This window comes from Propithecus coquereli, unplaced genomic scaffold (assembly GCF_000956105.1).
Source record: "Propithecus coquereli isolate 6110/MARCELLA unplaced genomic scaffold, Pcoq_1.0 Scaffold1, whole genome shotgun sequence".
NCBI lineage: Eukaryota > Metazoa > Chordata > Mammalia > Primates > Indriidae > Propithecus > Propithecus coquereli.
This window is the reverse complement of record NW_012133857.1, coordinates 14,145,259-14,167,825: the sequence shown is the minus strand read 5'-3', so window position 1 is coordinate 14,167,825 and position 22,567 is coordinate 14,145,259. Positions and strand designations below refer to the sequence as shown.

Genomic DNA, 22,567 nt, shown 5'->3' with positions numbered 1-22,567 from the left:
ACGTGATATTACAGATGGTGACAAAAGGGAAGGTGAAAATGTTGGTTTAGAGTGAAAGGCAGCTGCCTTTGAAGATAACAAGTAAATGTAGTATGAAAAGAAATTTCATGTATAATTTCCCACAGGTATCATTATGAGCTTAAAACTCTTCATATTTGTTGTCTTGTGGTGTTGTAAGCATTTGTCTTTAACACTTTTGGGAGCTAGATAGAGGTTAACCATACTGTTTGCCACGATAGGTTGGATACTCAAGAAGGATACTTTGAGAGGAACTTGACTAGATGCAGAGTAGATTTACATCCTAGGAAACTCACTGAAGTCTTCATTGGCCATTAACATTTTCTGCACTTGTGAATAGGAGATGTTTATGATTCTTAATAGTGTCCTCCTCCCCCCACCCCAACTAGCTATGTTACAGGCAGATGATGAAGATGACTTAATGGAAGAGAGGATGAAAAGCCCTTTTGGGTCATCCTTCCGAACATTTAATGCAACTGACTACAAACCTATAGGTAAGCATGAATGGGCACACATTGATCATTTTGCCATGTTTTGGTGTTCCTTATTTAAGATCTTCCGTTTTCTGGGAGGACTATAATTTTTTTATTGAAAAGCAGAGGAGCTATGGAAATATTTATGAACAATAATCTTGAATTCCTTTAGAGGAAAAGCAGGTTTTAAGGTCACAGCAATAGTCCAATCCTGAGTCTTGTCACATTCTATTTTCTAGCGACCATTGATGTGAAACGGAACATCTTTGACCTGTGTACAGACACTAAAGACTGCTATCTTGCTGTCATTGAGGTAAAGGGAGCTTGCAGAGGTCCTGCTGTTTTGTTCTGATCTCCAGGATCATTTTCAAGTTATACTGCAGACATTTTGTCTAATCTGAGATGTATTCTAAAGTTGATATATCCCTGATGGTAGATTATTGATAACCTCACTTAATGGGGTTTGGGAGATATATAGTTCAAGAGAAATAGTAAGAAAATCCCAATAGAAGACAGCTTACAGAGTCCTTTCTCCTTTTATTCTGGACTCACACTGTCACCCCTTTCTCAGAGGAGTCTGGATCTCTCTCACCAGGGTAAGACTGGTTTGTTACAAGGATGGTGGTCTTTCCTGTGCTTATGTCCTTTGCTACCCAACCCTTCTCATTTTGTTTTTTGTTCCCTCTCGGTGTCCAAGGTATAACATTTTCAGAGTCAGTTTGAGAATTTTGGGTGTCAGAAGCTTTGATAGTTATAGGGTCAAGGTCATGGGTACCAGTCCGAGCTGAGGTGTGGACGTGTCTTTCTGAAAACTAACTACTCCTTGTGGATTGGGTGTTCTATTCCAGAATCAAGGCAGTATGGATGCCCTGAACATGGACACAGTATGCAGGCTATATGAAGTGGGCAGGCAGCGTCTGGCAGAGGATGAGGATGAAGAGGAGGATCAGGTCAGTGGTCTTTTGCGATTTCTTTCTGCTTCATCTTCTGCGTTTTGCTATAGGGAGTTTTAAAGGTCTAATCATCGTTCGCTACCTGTTATCATATTTGGAAAGCATATGTGACCTTGATCACTGAAACTCAGAAGACATTTTATTGCAAGACTTTAACCAATACCCGATGATCCTATGAATTCCATTTGTAGATTAATTTAAAACGTAGCAATCTCTGATTTTGCTTTAGAGATTTCCTTGTCCTGTCCTTGGTACCAGTGCCCTGTTCTGGCTTCAGGGTAAGCCAGAGAACCCCATACTGCCAATGTCAGTACAAAACAGAATAGTCACACTGCTCAGATGCATTGTAGAAATGGCTTAACCTTTATATTTATAAAGTTCTCAGTTTGATGGCATAGTCTGTTTTCAAAGTAATAGAGTGGAACTAAGAGGTAAAGAGAAGATTTTGATGCTTTTGAGAAATTAAACATATATAAAATGTGGATATATAGTTTCATATCCTACAACCTTAGCTTTTCCTTTTCATGGGAAGTTTTAATTTGTGATTGTATTATGCTGGGTGCTTGCCTATGTGGTGTATCAGTATTGGTTCTGAAGAGTTTTTCAAACTTCTGAGTTTCAGCAGATATTTTCTTATCTATTGGGCTTTTACCATATTCTCTTTACAAGAGTACACTCTCCAGGCAAGGTTCTTTTGTCTAATTTTCTGAGATGTATTTACTGCTGAGTAATATAATGTTGAAAATGGATGGCCAGGATTTGACTTTCTCTTATTGCATATATTAAAGCAGGTAAAATGTCTTTTTTCCAGATCTTGGGTTCATTTCTGTTTCTTCTCCCACTGTGGTATTGGTTGGTCTTGGTGCTTTGTCTCCTCTTCAAGGGCACAGAGGTGTTCTAGATGAGGAGAAAGGTGCACTGTGGGATGAGAGGAAGTACATTTCCTCTGTTTGCATTGCCACAGCTCTCTTGCCCTCGTCCCTCCCTACTTTTTGTTAAATCATGCTGAATGGTTTGGGCTAATGAAATAGCTTTCTGTTAGCATTCCTCCCAAACAGCGTGTACTTAAAATTTAAAATAATTTTTAAAAGCAAAAATTTTTGAAAATGGTAGTTATGTAAAGTATTTTTTGAATGTGAGTCTAATACTATGGGCAAAGGGCCCATGTTTTTCTCTAGCGGACTTAGTGCTGACTAAGTAATGGTGTTTTGTTGTGCCAGTTTGAGATTTAGATGTGCGTTTCACTGTTGGGCTTTATAGGTTATGAGCATATAGTTCTTTAAATCAAATCTTTCTTTGAATACTGTATCACCTGTACATCAGAGACGATAACAGTATATCTAGATCAAAAATCTAAAACAGAGACTCAACAAAAAATCCCCTGTGCGGGCTTTCCTGGTCTTTGCTGTTTCTGATGATGTGTTCCGACTGGCTAAGCATGCATTTTATTAGAGTTCAGAGATGATTCCTAGTCCACAGATAGGGGTTTCTGGGCAGAGCGTAGAAAGGAGACTTTTGTGTGTGGAGGTGGCTGGTGATCACTGTGGGATCAGAGCAGAGTCTTCCTCAGGGCTTGGCTGCTGCTTGACCCAGAGGCACTTTTCTTGTGGGATGCCATTTTAAGGGAGGGGCACTTTCCCAGCTCTAGCTTCCCTTTTCTCTCACACACAGAAGAGGATAGTCGTGATCTTTGTTGGATTCCATGGAAATACTATTTTATAAGGTCCTTTACTGAAAATGACATCCTCAGTTCTATAGTTTTTAAATACCATATTTATTATAAAGGACAAATAGGCTCCAGAGTTTGAAACCACTTCACCAAATTCTGCTAAGGATTTCCTAGTGTGGAAAGGCTTTCCTTTAATGCCTTCTAGATGTAGGGACCTTGGTTTCATGGGTGAGAGGAGCCAGCAGTGTTTAAAGCTCATGTGAGTCATGAGATATTGGTAGAAGGAAGTGCTCTTTAGGTGTATACTTGAGATCTTTGATTTATTTGTGACATGGATTTTAGTGTTTTCTGGAGTGCTATACTATTTAACTTTATATGTTGCTAGTCTTTCTTGGTAACAGAGCTTACAAGTGGTATTAGATCCTCCAAACTTCAGTGGGTTTCTTAATAGTGTCTCTGTTCTTTTATTCTCACTTCAGTTTGCTACCTTAGACACCTTACTCCCTTAATGCATACTTTTTCACTTTAGGTGTTATGAACAAGATGTATTTTATCCTTGAGTAGATATAGAAGGTGCAGATGTCAAACCATTTGTTCATATATTACAGTGGTACAGGTGGCTATAGACGGTCTTGTCCTTCATGGATTTATTCATCACTACCACGTATCAGTTCTGTCTCAGGCTTCTTGGATGCTACATGTTGAGCTGTAAATCTGAAGCAAAAACCAGGTTATTTTAAGTTATTTATCAACACCATTATCCCTACCCTCGTATGTCCTCACAGTTTACAAGGACCTTTTGGGGACCATCACCCGGGTCCATGGGATGCCTGGTGTCTGTCTTTAGGGATGCGGTTTAAGCTCAAGGCAAAGTGAGAATTGCCCTGGACATCTTGGGAGCTGGAAGGCAATTCCCTGGGTTGGCCTCATTCTTCTTGCAGACGTGGAGTGGTGAGAGGCAAAGGCAGTGGAGATAGGTGGTTGGTTGTGTAAGGAAGGGGCCACTGTAAAGGAACAATTTTAAGTGTTCCCTTCTCTCACCCCACCCTCTCCAGCGAGGCTTGGGTCGGGGAAAAGACTGACTGATTCTCCTTCTGTGGTTCTCCTTAACTTTCCTTTTGATATGTTAAGGGAGAAAGATTTAGAAAATGGGGATAGGGTGGTGGTTAGGACTTTTTAATTTTTTTTTTTTTTGAGACCGAGTCTCGCTCTGTCACCCTGGGTAGAGTACAGTGGCATCATCATAGCTCATTGCAACCTCAAATTCCTGGGCTTAAGCGAGCCTCCTGTCTCAGCCTCCCAAGTAGCCTGGGACTACAGGCGTGTGCCAGGACACCTGGCTAATTTCTCTATTTTTAGTAGAGACAGGGTCTCACTATTGCTCGAGCTGGTCTCAAACTCCTGAGCACAAGCAATACTCCCACCCCAGCCTCCCAGAGTGCTAGGATGACAGGCGTGAGCCACCGCGCCTGGCCAGGACTTCTGACTCTGGTGTAGGAAGGAAAACTAGAGGCTGCCTTGACATAGACAGCCAAAACTGAGAAGGGGAAGGAGCAAGCGGACCCTAGAAGTGGCTCTGGTGCCCAATCTGTAGAAGAGCCTAAAAGCTTTCTAGCTCTGAGAGGACTGGGTGTCTGGGTAGGTGTGTGACGTGGGTGAGTTAGCATTCCAGATTTCTCAGAATCTATGCATGTTTCACTACATACCGATACCACAATCATCTGGTGCATTTCATGTTTGAAGGATACCCACTGGATGCTTATTCCTTCAGCTACCAGGAAAGACTAGCAACATGTACAAATTACATAGTATAGCACTCCAGAAAACAAAAGCCTTTGGCATTTTAATTTTTGATTTAGAGATGTTTTAGGTGGGATAATGCCATATCTATTTAAGTAAATCTTGTTTGTAACCTTAATTCTTTTGATACACATTCTTTCTAGAATCTTGTAGTGGTGTTTTGCTATATTTACTATACCCATCAGATTTCTCCCTACTGCCTCTTCCTATGCCAGCTTGAATTTTTTTTTTTTTAACTCACTTTCCTTTGTATGTTTCACCTGATTTTAAAACTAGAGACTTTGCATTTTCATATGAGTTGTTTGCTATTCAAAGTTTTGTCCTAGTCTAGATATCTGTTCCCAGGTCTTCTCAGATGTTCCAGGTATGACTTATATGGCTCAGAGATGCAGGCACCTGTGACACCTGTGACCAACACCTTTGAATTTGCCTTTTCACCTCAGCAAAATAAACTCAGAAGCCTGAATGGTCAGTTGCCATCTGATAATATGGTCTGGCATAAAGTGCCTATATGAAACAGCTATTTATTTAATATTGAGATGTAATTTTCATACCATAAAAATAGTTGTTTTCTGCCCTTCTGTTTAAATAAGTTTGGAGATGTACAGTTCATCCCTTCTGTTATACTATATTGATGAATGAAAACATATACAATGTATTGGACAGCCATAAATATTTGGTTCCTGAGGCGCTAGGCTGCCTGCCTTTAGGCATTCGATGAAAGCAGAGATAAGCCAGTCACCTATCAAAGCTCCTGTTATCCATTGGAAGTTTGGTATCTGTGTTTTTAAAAATCAATTCATTTATATTTAATGCTGGCTTTTAGGAAAGTCATAAAACCAAAGGTTAGTGATTGATCATTATTCCTAGATTTTGAAAAGCCAATACATTTCAGCTAATTATAGTTAACCTTAAATTTATGAAGAAAAAACTCAAGGGAATAATGCTCTCTTTTTTCCACTCCATTTTGGAATCTGGGACACACTGTGTGCTGTTGCTTCCTATGTGTTCTCCACTGCCTAGAAGCGGATGGTAAGAGTCTTTACTGATTACACACCTACCGTGTGCCTGGTCAGAGTTGAATGTCATGATTCCTGAAGGCCTCTTTTTGTCCTAAAAAAATTAAAATACATTTGAGTTAGATTCTGCCAGTGAGGAGAGAAAAACATAGCATTTATGACCCTGAAATGAACCTATAGCTTTTTTTTTCAATATAAATATTTTTTCTTTCTTTCTTTTTTTTTTTTTTTTTACCTTCTATCTATATTTGAGAAACCTATAGCTTTTAAGGATAGTTAATATCAGGAACAAGTGTTAAAAAAAAATAAGCATTTAAATTTAGCAAATTGTGACATGTTAAAGTGTCAAGACAGTAGGATCAGGTTTGAATTACATTTTTTAAAAGCTATCCTAGTATTTTGATTAACTGTTCTTAAAGTATGACCAGAAGTTTTATTTTCTAAGGGATTGGTTATATTTTTAAAGGAAATATAGGCTAAAAGCTGTTTCTTGTGAAAAATATATATATATTCAAGAACAATTTCGGATAGTCTAGAAGTAAATTCTGCACTAATAAAAAAAAATCAAATTCTGTTTAAGTCCTAAAGAATAAGATAGTTTGATATAGCAGAGAAGGTGGGTGGGAATATCTGGACTCACCTATTTGGTTCTGTTATCTTGAATCTGCAGACAGCGTGTATCATTACAGAAAAGTAGAACTTTAGAATTAGAAGATACTTCAGCTGTCATCTTGTGGAGTGGTTTTTAATTAGGGGTGCACTTCACAATTCCTGGGGACCCTTTCCAAAATCCACCTTCACGAGCTTCGTTCAGAAAGATTGGTTCTATCATTTAGGACCCTGGGTGGGGTTAGACATGAATATTTTGGAATTTTCTTAGGTAATTCTGATGGTCACTTCTGAGTAAGAGTAACCGATTTAATTAAACAACCTCATTTAACAAGAAATTGAGAACCAGAGAAGTTGTCATTTGATAGATGTTCAGTAAATAGTCATTGAGTCTGTGGTAATTCTGTAATATTGGCAGCGTTATGGAGCCCTAGGAGGTTTTGATCCGGGAGGGGATAAGACCATAGAGAGTTGGAGACATTGAAGGCTAGCAGGAGGAGGTGTTGTGCAGTGAGAGTGGACAGGAGAGAGCACTGGGGACCCCAGATATGTGAGAAACAGAAGTTAACTAGGTGTGAAGCCATCTAAGTGGGAGAAGTGAAAGACATGTTTGAGATTTTGACCTGGTAACTGAGAGAAGTGTGGTTTTAAGGACAGATTGAGTTGAGTTTTAGACTTAGAGGATTTTCAGTTTTTGTTGTACTGGTGTATAGAGCTGTCTAATGAGAGGATATATGAAGGCAGAAATAGAAGTTGAAGGAACCCATCTGCCTAGAGGGGAAAATCCAGAAGAGACCAAGTAAAGATCAGGCCAGCAGCCCAGTTGGGAGGCCAGGATTGGATAGTGTCAGTCACTGCAGAAAAGCCCTGTGGTTGACCATTCAAGCCTTCATATTCCTTTAGGAGGATTTCAGTAATTATAATAAGAACAAAAAACTAACACTTGTTGAACACTTTGTATATGCTAGGCACTTTCCAAAGAGCTTAAATACACATACACATTTTAAAAAAACTTAAAACCCTGGCTGGGTGCGGTGGCTCAGACCTGTAATCCTAGCACTTTGGGAGGCTGAAGCAGGAGGATTGCTTGAGCTCAGGAGTTCCAGACCAGCCTGAGCAAGAGTGAGACCCCATCTCTACAAAAAAATAGAAAAATTAGCCAGTCATCATGGCGCATGCCTGTAGTCCCAGTTACTTGGGAGGCTGAGGCAGGAGGATCGCTTGAGCCCAGGAGTTTGAGGTAGCAGTGGGCTATGATGGTGCCACAGCACTATAGTCAGGCAACAGAGTGAGACTCTGTCTCAAAAAAAAAAACAAACAAACAAAAAAAACAAACAAAAACAAAAAACTACAAAACTTAAAACCCAACAGCAATCCTATGAGGGTAAATAAATTGCCCCAAAGTAGATCATCGTGCTAACAGAGTTTGGATTCAGCCGAGGCAGTCTGGCTCTAGAGCACACACCATTAACTGCAACACTGTGTGGAGTGGTTTGGGCTGGAGCCAGACTGTCAAGTGTTAGTGGAATAAAGGCAGAGTGAGCGCGAAGTGAGCAAGGGGAAGCTGGATACCTGGAGGTCAGGAATAGGGTTGAGGTCACCCTTTCCAAAAAGTCTATAGGTAGGAGGAATTTGAAGCCCGTGTAGGCTGAGAAGTTGTTAGGTGTGGGGGAGCTGAACTTCTTGGCATAGAAGATGAGGAGCCAGTGGAGAGAACTTGAGTGTGGGTCGGGTGAAGATGAGAAAAGCATCTGTGGTAAGAGGGTGCCAGGGTGAATTGAGATCCAGAGCAGGAGTGGGAGGTTCATTCTCAGACCAGAGTCGAAGGCAGGTTTGGATGTGGAGAGGGAACCAGGGAGCAGTGGCAGCAGCTCATGCCAATTGACCTGTTCTCCGTACAAGAAGAGGGGAGTGGGTTGGTTATCTGCAGGGTTTGGGGGCTTTGGGTGACCATGAACTTGATTTAAGGTGGAATTGAGACTACTTTTGGAATTTCTTTCTGTAGGGAAATTTATTGGTAGTTTAATTTAAAATGGCCTGGCTCCGAGTTCTTGTAATTCTGTTTCCAGGCCCTAGAAGAAGTCTTAGAGAATTGGAAAAAAAAACAAAAACAATGTTTCTGGATCCAAAACATTATCTAAATGTTGCTGGAGTTGAGTCAGGATTCTAGCAAAATTTGCTTTTTTCTTTAAATAATTTTTCATTTTTATTTTTTTGGACCACTCATTATTAGAGGCTTTATTCTTCAGAAATGAAGGAGAGGGGCTTATGCTGCTGACTAGGTACTTGACCAGTAGAGAATGCTTCTAAAATTGCTTCCTAGAATCCCCTTTGGTTTCCACCACAGAATTCTACCACGGCATTTTGGACAGGTCTTTGAGTCTCTGCTTCATGATCCTGGTTTCAGATTTAAAATTTAGAAAATGAGTTTATGGCCATGTCCATATGTGACCAAATACATATTAAACCAGCATTGGTCATTAAATACAAAGTACAGGCAGTGAAGTGAGGTGTTCCACTTGCGATTCAGGTAGATCTTCCTGCTCATTTCCCCTCCCCTGTCATAGTCACATGCGATGTCCTTCTGAGATGAATTAATATACAACTGTTTCTTCTGCTACAAAATAAATAAAGGTTGGGTTTGTAGACTGCCAGAAGAAATTGGAATGGTATCTCTGTAGTTCAAAGTTTAGACCCTGCTTGACCTATTTTCCAGGATTGCTCTTGATTTCGGAGCTTTTTGCTCAATTCTGGATCAGCTAAGTTTTGATGTTTTTGGAAATGAAAGAGAACTGTCTGTCTGAATTTTTTGGCCAGCCCATGACCATTTGTACAGTTTACTAACCTTTTATGTACCTACTCAACTGTGGATCTTTAAAAGTTGTGCTATCTTAAATTTAGAATGTAAGCATTCTTATATTCTAAGAATATAGACACAGGGCCCCAGATATTCTCTTCTTTAATGTACTTATTTTAAACTTTGGTACTTTGTTAATGGATTAGCTAATTTTGGTTAAGTTCATGAAAATATGCCTGGGGGGGCGGGGGGGGGGGAAAGAGGCAAAAGTTGTCATCTGGTAAACACTTGGATTATTTTCCCTGAGTTTTGGCACCCCTCCCCTTTCTCAGTTACTTGTGTGATCTGATGTGCTTGTAGGGGTCATGAGCTTGTCTGTGTTTCGGTCCGTCATTACTGCCTTAGCTCCTTTCAGGTGGGGCAAGGCTTAGTAGCTCTTAAGGGATGTGTGGCCAAGGGTGTGGAATAATTGTCTCAGGCTGTTATGTGTGCATTCACACCACACGCACGCATGCCCCTGAAAAATCTGGTATAGACCATACACACATTTGCGCAAGTATTAGGATTAACGGGCATTTAAAGGGCGTCAGTTTTTCCCAAATTTCCCAGAAATTTTGAAAAGTCTAAATCACCGGGTCAAACAGCATATCAAAAAGTTGTTAATGGTGGTTCCAAAATTATCAAAAGCAGAGAGGTATCTTAGTGTTCTCTCTCACTTGAAGGGGAAGGAACTGGGATTCTAATGCAAAGTTGAAATCCGTGGCAGATGCCAGAATGCACCATTTACAAAGCCCAGGGTACCTAGAGCAAAGTATTTCATTGGCTTTTCTGGTAGTTTTCTTGCCTTTAGGAAATTCTCTTTAGAATGAAAGGATGGACAGTTTCTCTAGCATTCTTTTTTCGGGGGCTTGTAACAAGAAATGTAGGTATCTGCTAGTGTTCTATATTGTAGGTCTGTTTTGCTACAAAGTTCAGATCATCAAATGCATATGATAGCACTCTTAGGGGTTTTACTCACATTTTTGGTTAGAAGATCAAGGGCAAGAGCTTGTGGGGCTTAGAAACCGATGCTTCAGCAACTGTGTTCTTCCATTTTGTTAAAGTGTTGCTTTTTAGATTCCAGGTAAAAGCTTTTGTTCTAGTGCCTCAACTGATTTCACTTGCCTGGGTTGATGTAGGGGAGAAAGAAGAGCCCCCTCCCCCTGGGCTCCTGGAATATTGACAGCAGAGACTTCTGTGAAGCAAGTTGTCTGTTTCCTTGGATAAGGGCTGTGTGACCAGTAATACCTTTGTGGGGTGACCATAATCCTTGTCTGCAGGGTGCTTCAAGTGTCTGGGGGAACTTGTGTGCGCCTGTCTCAGCCATTACTGACAAGTCTGGCTGGCCCACTTAGTCTGTACCAATCTAGACTACCACCCTTTCTGCTGACAGTTTTCTCCCTTTCCCTTTGGGCAAAACTCACCATGTGGCCCACATGGGTTAGGCCTCTGTTTTTGTCCTAATGGACCTCATGCTCTCTTACTAGGAAGAGGAAGAACAGGAGGAAGAAGATGATGATGAAGATGATGATGACACTGATGATTTAGATGAGCTTGACACGACTTGGAGGAGGACGACAACAACGAGAACGCAGGGGAAGATGGGGACAATGACTTCTCTCCCTCGGATGAGGAGCTAGCAAACCTTCTAGAGGAGGGAGAGGACGGGGAGGATGAAGACTCTGATGCAGACGAGGAAGTGGAACTGATCCTGGGGGACAGTAAGTATAGGGCAGAATATGGGCTAAACCTTGGCACCCAGAGTAAGGTCCCTTCTCTTTTGCCAGTGCAACCCAGGGGGCAGGCCACACCAAGGCTCTGTGCCCTGTAACTGTTGATTCACCACTCTGGTTCCTTGAAGAAAAGCATTTTCACCCTCCTGCTCTCCCATCAGACTGTGTAACCAAACCAAATGGCTGTCATCTCCTATCTTTCAGGTAGAAGTTAGCAAACTTTTTTCTGTAAGGCCAGATAGTAAATATTTTACGCTTTGTGAACCATATAGTCTTTGTTGCAGCTATTCCACTCTGCTGTTGTAGTGAGAAAGCAGTCATACATAATACGTGAATGAATGATTGTGGCTGTGTTCTAATAAAGCTTTTATTTGCAAAATTGGGTGGTGGGCTTGTAGTTTGTCAACCCCTGCTTTAGAGAATTAGCCTTAGAATGGAAGCCAAAGTGTAGCTGTCTTCTGAAGGGCAGAGCTGAAATCAGAAGAAACTCTTAATGGGGTACTGTTCTTTTTTCTAAAGTTATAAAGAAATGAAGGCCCTCTTGCGGAGGAGACCTTTCCTGTCTGCTTTTGGCTAATCCCTTCTAAAGGGAACAGATGTTTTCTTTGGTTTCTATTTTGTTCACTTCCATTCATTTTTCTTTCTTTCTTTTTCCAAATTTTAAAGAACAAGCTCCAGTTTTCCTAGTAATTTTCCATTAGGATAGGTTTCTAAAGTCAAGTTGTCTCCTGACTGTGGTAATGAATCCTGAATAAACTATTAATAGCTAATAGTTCTAAGAGTCTGTTAGCTCTGCAGCTATACATAAGTCCTCTTACCAAAGTTGTATTTTGAGGAAGCTCAGTGGGAGGGAGGGTAGGGGGCAACTGCCTTACATCTGCCCATCTACTGTTTATCAGCTTTTGTTTTTCCCATACTTGGAGGTTGAGGTGATTCAATGGAGTAATCCCAAACCATGGTCAGAGAGCCAGGTAAGAGGAAGGAACTAAGGGGCAAGGGACACAGAGCAAGTTTTGGTGAACCTTTTGTCATACGTGAATAGAGACGTGGGAAACAAGTTATACCTCCCGTCAATTACAAGTAGTTAGGCAGGTTAGGAGGGTCAGCAAACAGCTGGCCAGTTGGTAGTGGTATCACTTTAATTTTTCTATTAATTTGAGTATAAAGCTACTCAATTTGTATTTGGCCTGTAAAATTAGTACCTCCTTTAGCTGTTTAGGAAATTCCTTCTCTTAAGCCAGAGGTAATATGGAAAACTTTAATTCTATCAGTTATAAAAATGTTCTTTAAGTTGGGTGAGAATATTTATGATGTGAGAATAATAGAGGACAACTGAGGATTCCGAAGAGTGGACTCCAGAATGGAAGTAGAGAGGCAGAAGTGGCAGGCATCTGCGGCACGCACACTGTTGCTCCTTCTGTATATTTATAGGAGATCCACAGTAGCTCTCGACAGAACAGACAGAACATTCTTGGCATCATTGGTTTGCTAGTATTTTGTCTCACATTAATCCTTTAGAGCAGTAGCTCTGAACCTTTTCGAGTTATGGGACCCTTTTAGGATATGCTGAAAGCCATAGAAACTTCTAGAAAAGCACACCCACATGCCCCCATGTACCTTTGCACAGGCCCTGAATCCTGCAGAGACTCTATGGTTCCAGATGCAGAACTCTAGCCCTAGGAAGAGAAAGACCTTGATTCCAAGGTCTTTTTTTTTTTTTTTTTTTTTCGAGATAGTCTCGCTCTGTTGCCCGGGCTAGAGTGCCATGGCGTCAGCCTAGCTCACAGCAACTTCAAACTCCTGGGCTCAAGCGATCCTTCTGCCTCAGCCTCCCAAGTAGCTGGGACTACAGGCATGCGCCACCATGCCCAGCTAATTTTTTCTATATAGATTTTTAGTTGTCCAGCTAATTTCTTTCTATTTTTTAGTAGAGACGGGGTCTCGCTCTTGCTCAGGCTGGTTTTGAACTCCTGACCTTGAGCAATTCTCCGGCCTCGGCCTCCCAGAGTGCTAGGATTACAGGTGTGAGCCACCGTGCCCGGCTGATTCTAAGGTCTTTTGTGTTTCTCTGCTTGTCAGCCCTGCCCCCAAAACCTATATGCTGTAGAGCAATAGGTTGAACACTGCAGGACCTGATTATTTTTGTCTAGATTGCCTTTGCCTTATGAGGTTTTTCACAAGGGGAAGTCCCAGCCAAGGTCTGGGATCCAGTCACTTCCAACACTTGGAGAATGAGAGAAGGCTAGTAAAGAGTCCTACAACCTGACCACCAGGTGGGAAGTTGGTGCCCAAGCCCTGAAGATTCTCTCTGAAACTCTGGGCCTGACAGTTATTTGCTTAAAGAAGATTGTGCTGTGATCCTCATTAAGCTGCATTTACAGTCCTTAGATGTGACACAGAGTTGTTAAGACTCTTAGCTCTTAATAACTATACAGCTGCTGCTTAATAGCTAGACAGGTCTCAGGCAGGGGCTCTGGCATCGTTGGCTCGCAGAGTGCATGAGCACTGAGGAATTCTCTGCAGGGCTGCCACGGGAGCCATGCCTGTGGTTGGGGCCGGAACACGGTACAAGGCTTGGTTCTGGGGAGGAGGCCCTCCCCTTCCTGTAACGCTTCCTCCTGGAGCTCTTGTAGCAGAGAAGCTGATGAGGCTTGGTTTATTCAGTGTGTCAGGTATTCATTCTTTGATCTCTCCATCTTGTTTTCCCACTGCTCATCAACAGTCAGGCCATGCGTGTGCCCACTTAGACTTAGGACCACTGGCTTTTCCAGCCATCCTTTTGCTTTGAGAAATTTCTGGTATCATTGCCATGCTTTTCTTGGTTTTCCTCCTAAAGGAGATTGTTGTGAATGAAGGAAGGTTCGAACTCTGCTTGCCCGAGAGTTGATTCTCTTAGGTATTGGGAAAGGCTGATGAGGGATTCTTTGCAACTAGTGGCCACCCTTCTTCACATGGGAACTCCAGAGCCTATAGGCGTTTGCAGGGCTCCAGCGCAGAGTCTGTCCACTTTCCCTGAGGACTGGGTTAAAATTGCTTTTATAGCTTCCTGAGCCATGAGTAATCAAAGTGGGCATTGAGGCCTTTCCTCTTGCTTCACTCAGCAAATGTTAGAGTCCTTATCAGGATTTTGATTAGCCACACATGGTTTATCTACTTCATTTTGAGGATCATTTTTGCTACCACCTAGTCATGCCCCTTAATGGATCCTTCCAGAAGTGTTAATGTGTCTGTGCCCTGCCAGAGAAGGCAGATGGTCGAGCAGAGGCTCCTCATCAGAGACAGTGCCACCTTCTAGGGCGTCACAGCTGCTCCCTGCTGGCCTCCTGCCACATTTCTAGATAGGAAGCTCCTTCTCTGGTATTGTTGCAAACTGGCCTGTACGTTTTTGGGAATTTGTTCCCTGTAGATTATATTCAGAAATCACAGAGGAATGAATCAAGGTTGGCAGTCTCTGCCTTTGTACAGTCAGTCCTCTGAGGATTGGAGGAGTGGCTAAGAAGTTTAAGGACAGATAAATCTCTCGATTTTGCTTGGACTTAGTCTGCCTTTTTAGTGGTCCCGTGGGATCAGGCTGGCCTGTGTCTGTCCTTGAAGGACGTGAGGCCAAGGGCCATGGAAGCTCACTCACTGCTCCCCTAAGCCCTGCCCCTTTGTAGCCATTCAGGGTACCATGGGTGGAAGCTTCAGAGGGTGCTGGCTCAATCCCTTAGGGCCTCCTAGGCAGGAAGCAGAGGGCACCATGGCTAGGCCCTTTGAAAGGTAGAAAAAGCAAGAGGTCCCAGGGGTGACCACTGTTGCCAGCAACAGCTATATTCTCCAGAGCCAGCTCCAGGGAGTTAATTGATGTGTTTTCTTCTTTCTGGAAACTGGTAGTTAATCTTGCACAGGTGCTTCCCTTCTGAAAGCCTCCTGTAAGCTTAGCGCATAATCTAGTCTCTCCCTTTTCTTCCCTTTCAGCTGACAGCTCTGACAACTCTGATTTGGAAGATGACATCATCTTATCTCTGAATGAGTGAGGAGCCATCACCACTTGGAAGAGATTCTTGGCAGGCGAGAAACTGAGTCAGATGAATTCAGAACACTTTCCCTTCCCTTTCTCCCAGGGCTGGCTGTCTTTTAAGGAACTGCATGCCCTGCATTCAGAGGATTGTGGCTTAGAGAGTCTCATTGGAATCTGAGGGTCCTTCTAAAAACAATAACGACCACAAAAAGACAACAGGGATTAGGCGCTATTCTGCTTTCCCCTCTTCTTCTAGGATGGACATATCTTTCTTCAAGGGAAAAAACAAAACAAAACATGTCTCTGGGGTTATTTCACAATATATTTTCTTTGTATAACGTTCTTTACTTAAAGAACAATTCAAAAATTTTTCTTTCTTCCTTTTCTCCCAAATGTGGAAATTACAAATCAAAGGCCTTTTTCTTTAATGTAAAGTGTATTTATTTAAAAAAAATACAAAATAAATTACAGGTCTGTCTTTGTTTATGGCCTTTCCCTGTCCTGTTTCACCAGTGGGATGTGTCCCTTTTTTGCAGCTCTAGCCAGGCCATAGAAAGACGTCTTCCAAGAGAGGCGGACCAGGATGGTGGTCAAAGGGTTCTGCCTAAATAATACACTCCTGGGAGAAAAGCAGCTTAGTCACAGTGTCTAAGCGTGGCCTACAGCTCTCTCGGGGGCAGGACCTGTCTTTCTAAGGGTAATATGGGGGTTGTGGGGAGACAGCACAGAGAGTAGAGCTCAGGGCATTGTCCACTGTGGACACATCTCTTTTATGTTGTAAAGATCAAGCTCCCAAGTACAGATTTGGTGGAGCTCGAAAGGGAGGGGTCCTGGGAAGATTTGGAGGAATGAGCTGCCCAAGCTAAGGAGTAAAAACATTTTGGCCATCCTTGTGGTTGGGGTGATGGCCATTACTGTTCCTGAAAGGGACTGTGATGGTGGACTTGAGTTCTCCAGTCCTGGCAGTTTGGGGACAGTGGGGCTTGGTCTGGGTTTGCAGAAAGATACTTCAGAGGCCTCTAAAATTGGCCAATAGTTAAACTGTGTAACCAGGGAAAGTGCCGGGGGCTCCTACCTTTTCTTTTCATTCACCCCACCCCACCCCCTTTCCTTCCCACAGTAAAGTCTCTTTATTCCTTTGATTTTGCCCAAATAACAACTTCTTGGTTTGTTATGTAGGTATTATCCAGCTAAAGAGGCTTTTCTCCTTTTACTGAGAGAAGAAGGAACAAGTTTGGTTGTTGTGAAATAAACAAGCAATACAAGATGGCTATAACTCTCCAGGGGCAGGTGGGCTCAGGAGTGCCAATACAATATGCCATACACACCGAAGGGGACCTATGTCACACAGGTACCTCTTGGTCCTCTAGACAGCAGAATTCTCAGCTCTTAATTTGCTTCATGCCTCAGCTTAAATGGCAATACTACCACTTAGATGGCTGGGACTGAATGCATTGGAAGAAAACAGGTTAAAAATAAAGAAGCAATAAAAGCACTATATTCTAGTCATTAACTGCACCGAGCCAGTCTCCCTGCCAGGAGCTCTTGGGAGTACCCACAGGTCTCTAAGGTGGAGATGGGGACCTTTAATAGAAAAGCAGAATTCTGGTTGACTTGACAACATACCCTTAGGGAAGTGCCCTAAGAGGCTAAGGAAACATTAACTCTCTTCCTTTATTCTACCAGGACTCAAAATCTGAGTCACGTAGCAACATGTGGAAGAGCACACCACCAATGAGGCAAATTTTGCCTTCTTGTGCTTTTTGCCTTTAAGCAACATCTGAGGACCTGAACCCCAGGTGGAGGCACTGGACACCTGCAGTTAAGTTCTCACACTGGTCAGTCTCATAAAGGAACCAGGGCCTTGCCCCCTGACCTACCCTCACTAGTGCTGACCAAGGTCCTTCTGAGAGGTCATACAACCTGCTATGTCTTAAGAGCCAAAGGAAGGAAGTGGTTGAGGTCCAGGGAAGAGAAGGAAGGTCACACATTGGGTGTGGCTCTTCATTAAAAGTTGGCAGTTCCTTTTGGGGCCAGAGGGCACCCTTCCCTGAAGTGGGGTGGACAGGGCAAAGGCTGAAGTGTCTTCTCCACCCATGTGCCTTCAACAAGACAAGGCGTACTCCTATTTCTGGCAGTACCAGCTACCCTGGAATAGTACAGGGGTGTCCTGCTATGCCCCAGACTGACTTGGTTAGTTACCTGCAGCCTGAGCTCAAGTAAAAACAGGCAAATAAACATGTTTAACACTTCCTTGCATTAATGTTTTGTTATGAATGTGCTTGATCTCTCATGAGCACCAGCTGACGCCCAGTGAGCGATACTTCCCCAGGCACCTTCCCGTTTGTTCCAAATCTCTGAGGTCTCTGACAGCTCTTTCATTGTCCTTGTGGGCTGGCATGTACTCTCCATGCAGTCTGCACTGAGCCCCAGCCTCCACAAAGCCTCTCTCTCAGACCCCAGCTCTTATCCGTGCTGCTTTGTGCTAGCTGGGGTAGTGGACCAGACCTGAAGAGAGGATGGCACGGCCAGCAGCACCTGGAATTCCTGGTCATTCGGGAGCTCATTTCTCTTAGCAGAGATTCCATTCTCCTCAGCCCTGACAATGATCCCTTTTGGAACATCCAAGCGGCCACACAAAACAGTCTGAAGAATGGCATTTGCACTGTGTTCTACAGTGACAACTGTGTTCTGGGAAGGCAGAATTTTAAGACTTCAGGCCACCTTTCCCTCCCAGCTAGAGGATGCCTCCACATCCTTTTCCTCCCCAGCATGGCTTCAGTAGCTTCAAGCTCTAGCACTGCCCAACACCTTTCCCCCAAGAGAAAGACCTACTTGCCAGTGGTCACCACCTCCTCAATATCAGGGCATGAGGTCTAGGCACCTGCTCTGACCTTGCACCTGGGAAACCACTGTCAGTTATCAAGGGCGTCTCCTGTTAACCCACTGCACTTAACAAAGTACTTCGGGGATTCAGTGTCCCCCACGAAACTCTAGGTATGACTGGGCACAGGCCTGCTCTATTACACATCAGCCCTGAACAACCAAGAGAGCCATAACTCACAAACATCTGGGTAAACTTCAAGAATAAACCAAGGCAGTCTGCCTCTAACCCTCCATTCCTCCATTATTTGGCTTCCTGGCAGTCTGAACAAGAGAGGGCGCCTGGATGGATTGGCAGCACCAAGACCCCTTGGCATCAATATTGCACTGTTCCTCCTCCATGTACAAGACTACACACCTGCCGAAGACTACTTGCTGTCACACAGGCTTTGAGGTTAGGCACTTTGTCCAACAGACACAGCTCAAACTGATGGACACATTGTTTAGGGCAGAAAAGCTACCACTAGCTGTTTGCCACAGAACTTAGGCTCACTCTCTAACTTTGCATGGGCTTTATTCCAGGCTGGTACGGCAGGGTTCAGAGCCCAAATTGAAGCCTGCCGGCCATCAGCCAAGCTTAAAAACAAGCGTGAGAATAGTCCCGACAGCCTGAAGAGCAGAAAGGTCAGGCTGAGAGCCACTGATGGGGCAGGACTTTTGGACATGCTGGAAAGACAATGTAGGGCATTTGTGTACATGCGCTAGGGAAGAGTCTTCCATTCATACCTTGATTAAACCAGGACTCTGAACAGGATTAAAAATCCATCCTCTGACAAAGGCTTTACTGACAACTTTCCATACAGTTAGTCAAAAAATTAAAAAAATACAGAACACAGCAGACAGTATCTTGTACACTAGAAATCAACGTAACAGGAGTCCCTTCTCATCATTGTAAAAAAAATAAATCCCCCCAAATCTAAGAACTTAGTTTTTGGTGGCAGATAGGACTTTGATCCCCACCAAAATAACCAAAATAACCAGCAGAGAATTCAAACCAAGGGTGTAGGGTAGACAGTGGATCAGATTTTTAAAATAACTGCTTTTGTGACACAAACATGGAGCTGGAAAAGACAGGTTTGGGCTAGGCAGTGTCTCTGACTATGACTATCACCATGTGTTCTTCTTCTAGCTTGCCCAATGTCCTTAGTGCTGACTGGAGGTACTGCTGTGAAAAGTCGCAGGGTGGGAAGGCATAGAGCATGCCTGTGCTGTCTCTGCCCTTGGACCCACCCACTGGCAGGCTGATCACCCCTGCTGCCTGCTTCTGTTTCAAGTAGGAGACCAGGTTCCTGAGAAGCCGCCTCTGCAGGCCTGGCTCCACTGTGGGCATCCCCTCAGTGCCAGGCCCACTGGGGGTTGCCTGGGTGGCTAGGAGGACTGCGTAGCCATTGGGGCTCCCCTGCTTGATGCGTCGTGTGACCTCGTCGAGCTTGGGTTGGTCCAGTCGAAGGCGCTGGGCAATCTTCAGCTGGGTCAGCTTGCTCCCGGAAGTGTGGTCTTTGAGGAGACCTGTGATAACCCCCTGGTCCCCCTCTAGGATGTGCATAGACGTTGGGAAGCAGCTGTTTTTCAACACGAGAAGCCCATTCCAACCCAGCTGTAGTGTCTGAGCATACTCTGAAAGATTCTTTAGCTTTTTGGTCTCATGTTTTGGCTCTTCAAGAGGCTTGGGTTCAGCCTCAGTGGTCCGATGATTGCGCTCGCTATCTCTCGTCTTCTTCCCGTGGGAAGAGTCTGGAGCCTCGTGGTGGTGGTGGTGGTGGCCCCGCTCCTCAGCCCCATGTCTGCTGTTGCTGAGAAAGTTGCTGCCTGATTCCTTGGTGCAGTCACTGGAGTGGTTCTCCTTGCGGCTGCGCTCAGGGGTACGGTCCGAGCCTCGCTCCGACTGCTGCCCACCACCCTTGGTCCTGCTCCGTTCCTCATAAGGGGAGTGGGTTGTCCTCCCACGGTCACTGGAAAGGCTCCTCCGCTTCCGCCTTTCTTCCCAGGGCTTGGGCATGCCACGGTCCCCATCTCCCCCCCAGCGCTCACCACTCCGGCTGCGCACTGAGCGGCTGTAGCCCTCCAGGCTGTTTCGGCGGTCGGAGCTTTTACTGGGGCTGGTCCAGTCCCCTTCCAAAAAGGTCCGGTCTCGGTCTGAGTACAGGAGGTGTGGGGGGGTCCTATCCCGCACCAGGTCAGCATCCAGGTTTCGGTGACGGGTATATCCATCTGTGAGAAGCTCATAATGCACAGGGAGGGGTGAGGGCTGGTACTGCTGGGGATACCGAGTCTCCTCTGCTTTGGCAAAATCCACACGGAGCCTGCGGTCTGGACCACCCAAAGGAAAGCCCCTCATTTTAGCACAGGCGGCCTGGGCTGCATCCAAGCTTTCATACTGGATATAGGCAAAGCTATCTCCTTTGACGTGATCAATGGTCCGAATGCTCCCAAAGCGGTCAAACTCCCGGGCCAGAGCCGCCAGTGAGGTGTTAGGTCCCAGGCCACCCACCCAGAGGCGTGTGGTGGGGTTGGCCTTGCCATAACCTATCTTAATGGGGTTGCGGCCAATCACCCTCCCCGACATGGCCACCTTAGCCCTATGGGCCATGTCCAAATTCTGGAACTTGAGGAAGGCATAAGCACCGCCCTGGCCACGGGCAGGCCTCTTGATGACCACCTCCTCAATGATGCCGTACTTCTCGAAGGCCCGTCGCAGCTCCACCTCAGATACACTGTGGTCCAGGTTCCCAATGAAGAGGTTGCGTGTGGCCCTCTGGTCGTCCTCAGGCATGAGGTCCTCCTCACACACGGCTGGGTAGCCGTAGGGGCGCCCGCGGTCGTCGTACAGCCCATAGTAGTCCAGGGCCCGCTCCCTCGATAGTCCCACAGCAGCGGCGGCAGCAGCATCCAGGGCAAAGGCTGCGGCAGCGTGGCGGGTCCGGGGCTCCCGCAGGGGCGGGGCAGCTACCGGGGACAGCGAGCGCTGCTTGTACTGGTAGCCTCCGTGCAGCGGCAGGTAGCCAAGCGGGTCGACGGGCGCGGGCGGTCCTGGGGGCGGAGTGGAAGCGGCAGCGCTGCTGCTGCTGCTTCTCCGGCTGCTCCCGCCGCCGCGAAGGTACACCGGCTCTACCTTGAGCGGGCGGTCGTAGAGCAGCAGCTGGCGGGCCAGGGCGTGCTGGCGAGCCTCGCGCGCGTCCTGCGGGTGCCGGAAGTTCACGTAGGCCACACGGCCCAGCTCAGGTGTGTGCGACAGGCGAAGGCTGATCTCGCCGAAGCGCTTGAACTGGTGGAAGAGACGGTCCTCGAGGTGTTCGGCGGGCAGAGCGGGGCTCAGGCTGCTGATGAGCAGCGTCTTGTACTCGGGCGCGATCGCCGATGAGCCGGGGCCCGCGGGCTCGACCCCAGGCAGCGGCGGAGGCGGCGGCAGTGGAGACGCGCGGGGCGATGCGCCCGAGGCGCCTGGGTCCCCTGAGGCCTTGCCGCCGCGTCCCCCACCACCGGCGCCAGAGCCTGAGGAGCGGCCGCTGCTCGCACGGTGATTCGCGTCCCCAGCGCCGCGGCCATCGCGATGCCCGCCCCCGCCGCCCCCGCTACCGCGGGGTTTGTCGCGAGGTCGCGCTGGAACCGGGTGCTTGGCGCCGCCGGAGGCCTTGTGCGCTGCCCGCCGCCCGCCCGCCTCCGCCTCCCGTTCGCGCTCCCGCGGCCGCTTGGCCGACGATGACGAGCCACGCCCGCTTGGGCTCGAGTCTCGCTCGCTTTGCCGCTTCATGGCCTTGGCGCGGCGGGCGGGCGGCCCGCAGGCTCCTCACACCGGCGGCGGCGGCAGCTGAGGAGGCAGCGCCCCCGGCGCCGCCATCTTGGACAAAAGGACTCGGCGCGGCGGTGGCGACGGGGCGGGGCGGGAGCGGCGCCGAGGGGCTGGGCGTTTCGTTAGCAGGCTGCGCTGGCCGTACCACGTGACTGTGCAGGGCAGGGCGACAGCTGCGCAGAGCGTGCGTCATCAGGCTGCGCCGCCCCGTGCCACGTGATGCAGGTGAGCGCCGGGCTGCGCGCTCTGGCGCCACCGCGCGGGCAGTCTCGTGGCTAAGGGGAGCGATGGGAGCCTTTGAGAGGAGGGCTAGCTCGCGTCGCCGCGGGCCCCAGCGAGCCGAGCTGGTCCTAGGCGTTGCGGTTCCGGGCGTGCTTCGCTGCTCTGGGTCCAGCTACCTCCTCCTGCAGGCACTGGGGGAGTGGCACCTTCCGTGGGCCCCGCAGTCTGGGGCTTTGACCCAGCGGCCTCTTTACGTGGTATCCTTCCAATCCCAGGGTAGGCATGAGCGATTCCCCGCCCCCGCCGCATCTTCCGACTGGGATTTATCGCCTCACTGGGATCCGGAGTTGACAGCCCCAAGGACTAAGTCACGCTGATCTTTAGGCTCTGTCCGAGACCGGCGGCCCACGTCCCAGGCATCCTCTACGTTCAGGCTCATCTGCAGCAGTCCCCAGAAAGGCCATGAGGACTGTGGCTATCTATGCATGTAGGTGAGACCTGGCCGAGTCCAGACACAGAAACCGGAGATAACAAACCTGCAGTTTATGGAGTCGGAATAGGC

At 46.3% G+C, this 22,567-nt stretch overlaps 2 protein-coding genes across 2 annotated transcripts in view; one reads left to right on the top strand and one right to left on the bottom strand.

Moving 5' to 3' along the window:
* Positions 1 to 15,469, top strand: part of VPRBP (Vpr (HIV-1) binding protein) — a 69,599-nt gene extending 54,130 nt beyond the window's left edge. The window contains 6 exon segments of the mRNA XM_012638884.1: positions 408 to 512; positions 731 to 804; positions 1,340 to 1,441; positions 10,865 to 10,937; positions 10,940 to 11,098; positions 15,068 to 15,469. Of these exon segments, the coding sequence (XP_012494338.1) occupies positions 408 to 512; positions 731 to 804; positions 1,340 to 1,441; positions 10,865 to 10,937; positions 10,940 to 11,098; positions 15,068 to 15,126 (572 nt within the window). The 3' untranslated portion in view covers positions 15,127 to 15,469.
* A 3,273-nt stretch (positions 15,470 to 18,742) lies between these two features.
* On the bottom strand, positions 18,743 to 21,785 carry RBM15B (RNA binding motif protein 15B). The gene has a single exon (XM_012637838.1). The coding sequence runs from the start codon at positions 21,742 to 21,744 to the stop codon at positions 19,075 to 19,077; it is 2,670 nt and encodes an 889-aa protein (XP_012493292.1). The 5' UTR covers positions 21,745 to 21,785; the 3' UTR covers positions 18,743 to 19,074.
* Between the last annotated feature and the right edge of the window lie 782 nt (positions 21,786 to 22,567).

What these genes read in the sequence shown, in the direction of transcription:
- RBM15B (XM_012637838.1), bottom strand. Translation starts at nt 21,744, where the DNA reads ATGAAGCGGCAAAGCGAGCGAGACTCGAGCCCAAGCGGGCGTGGCTCG.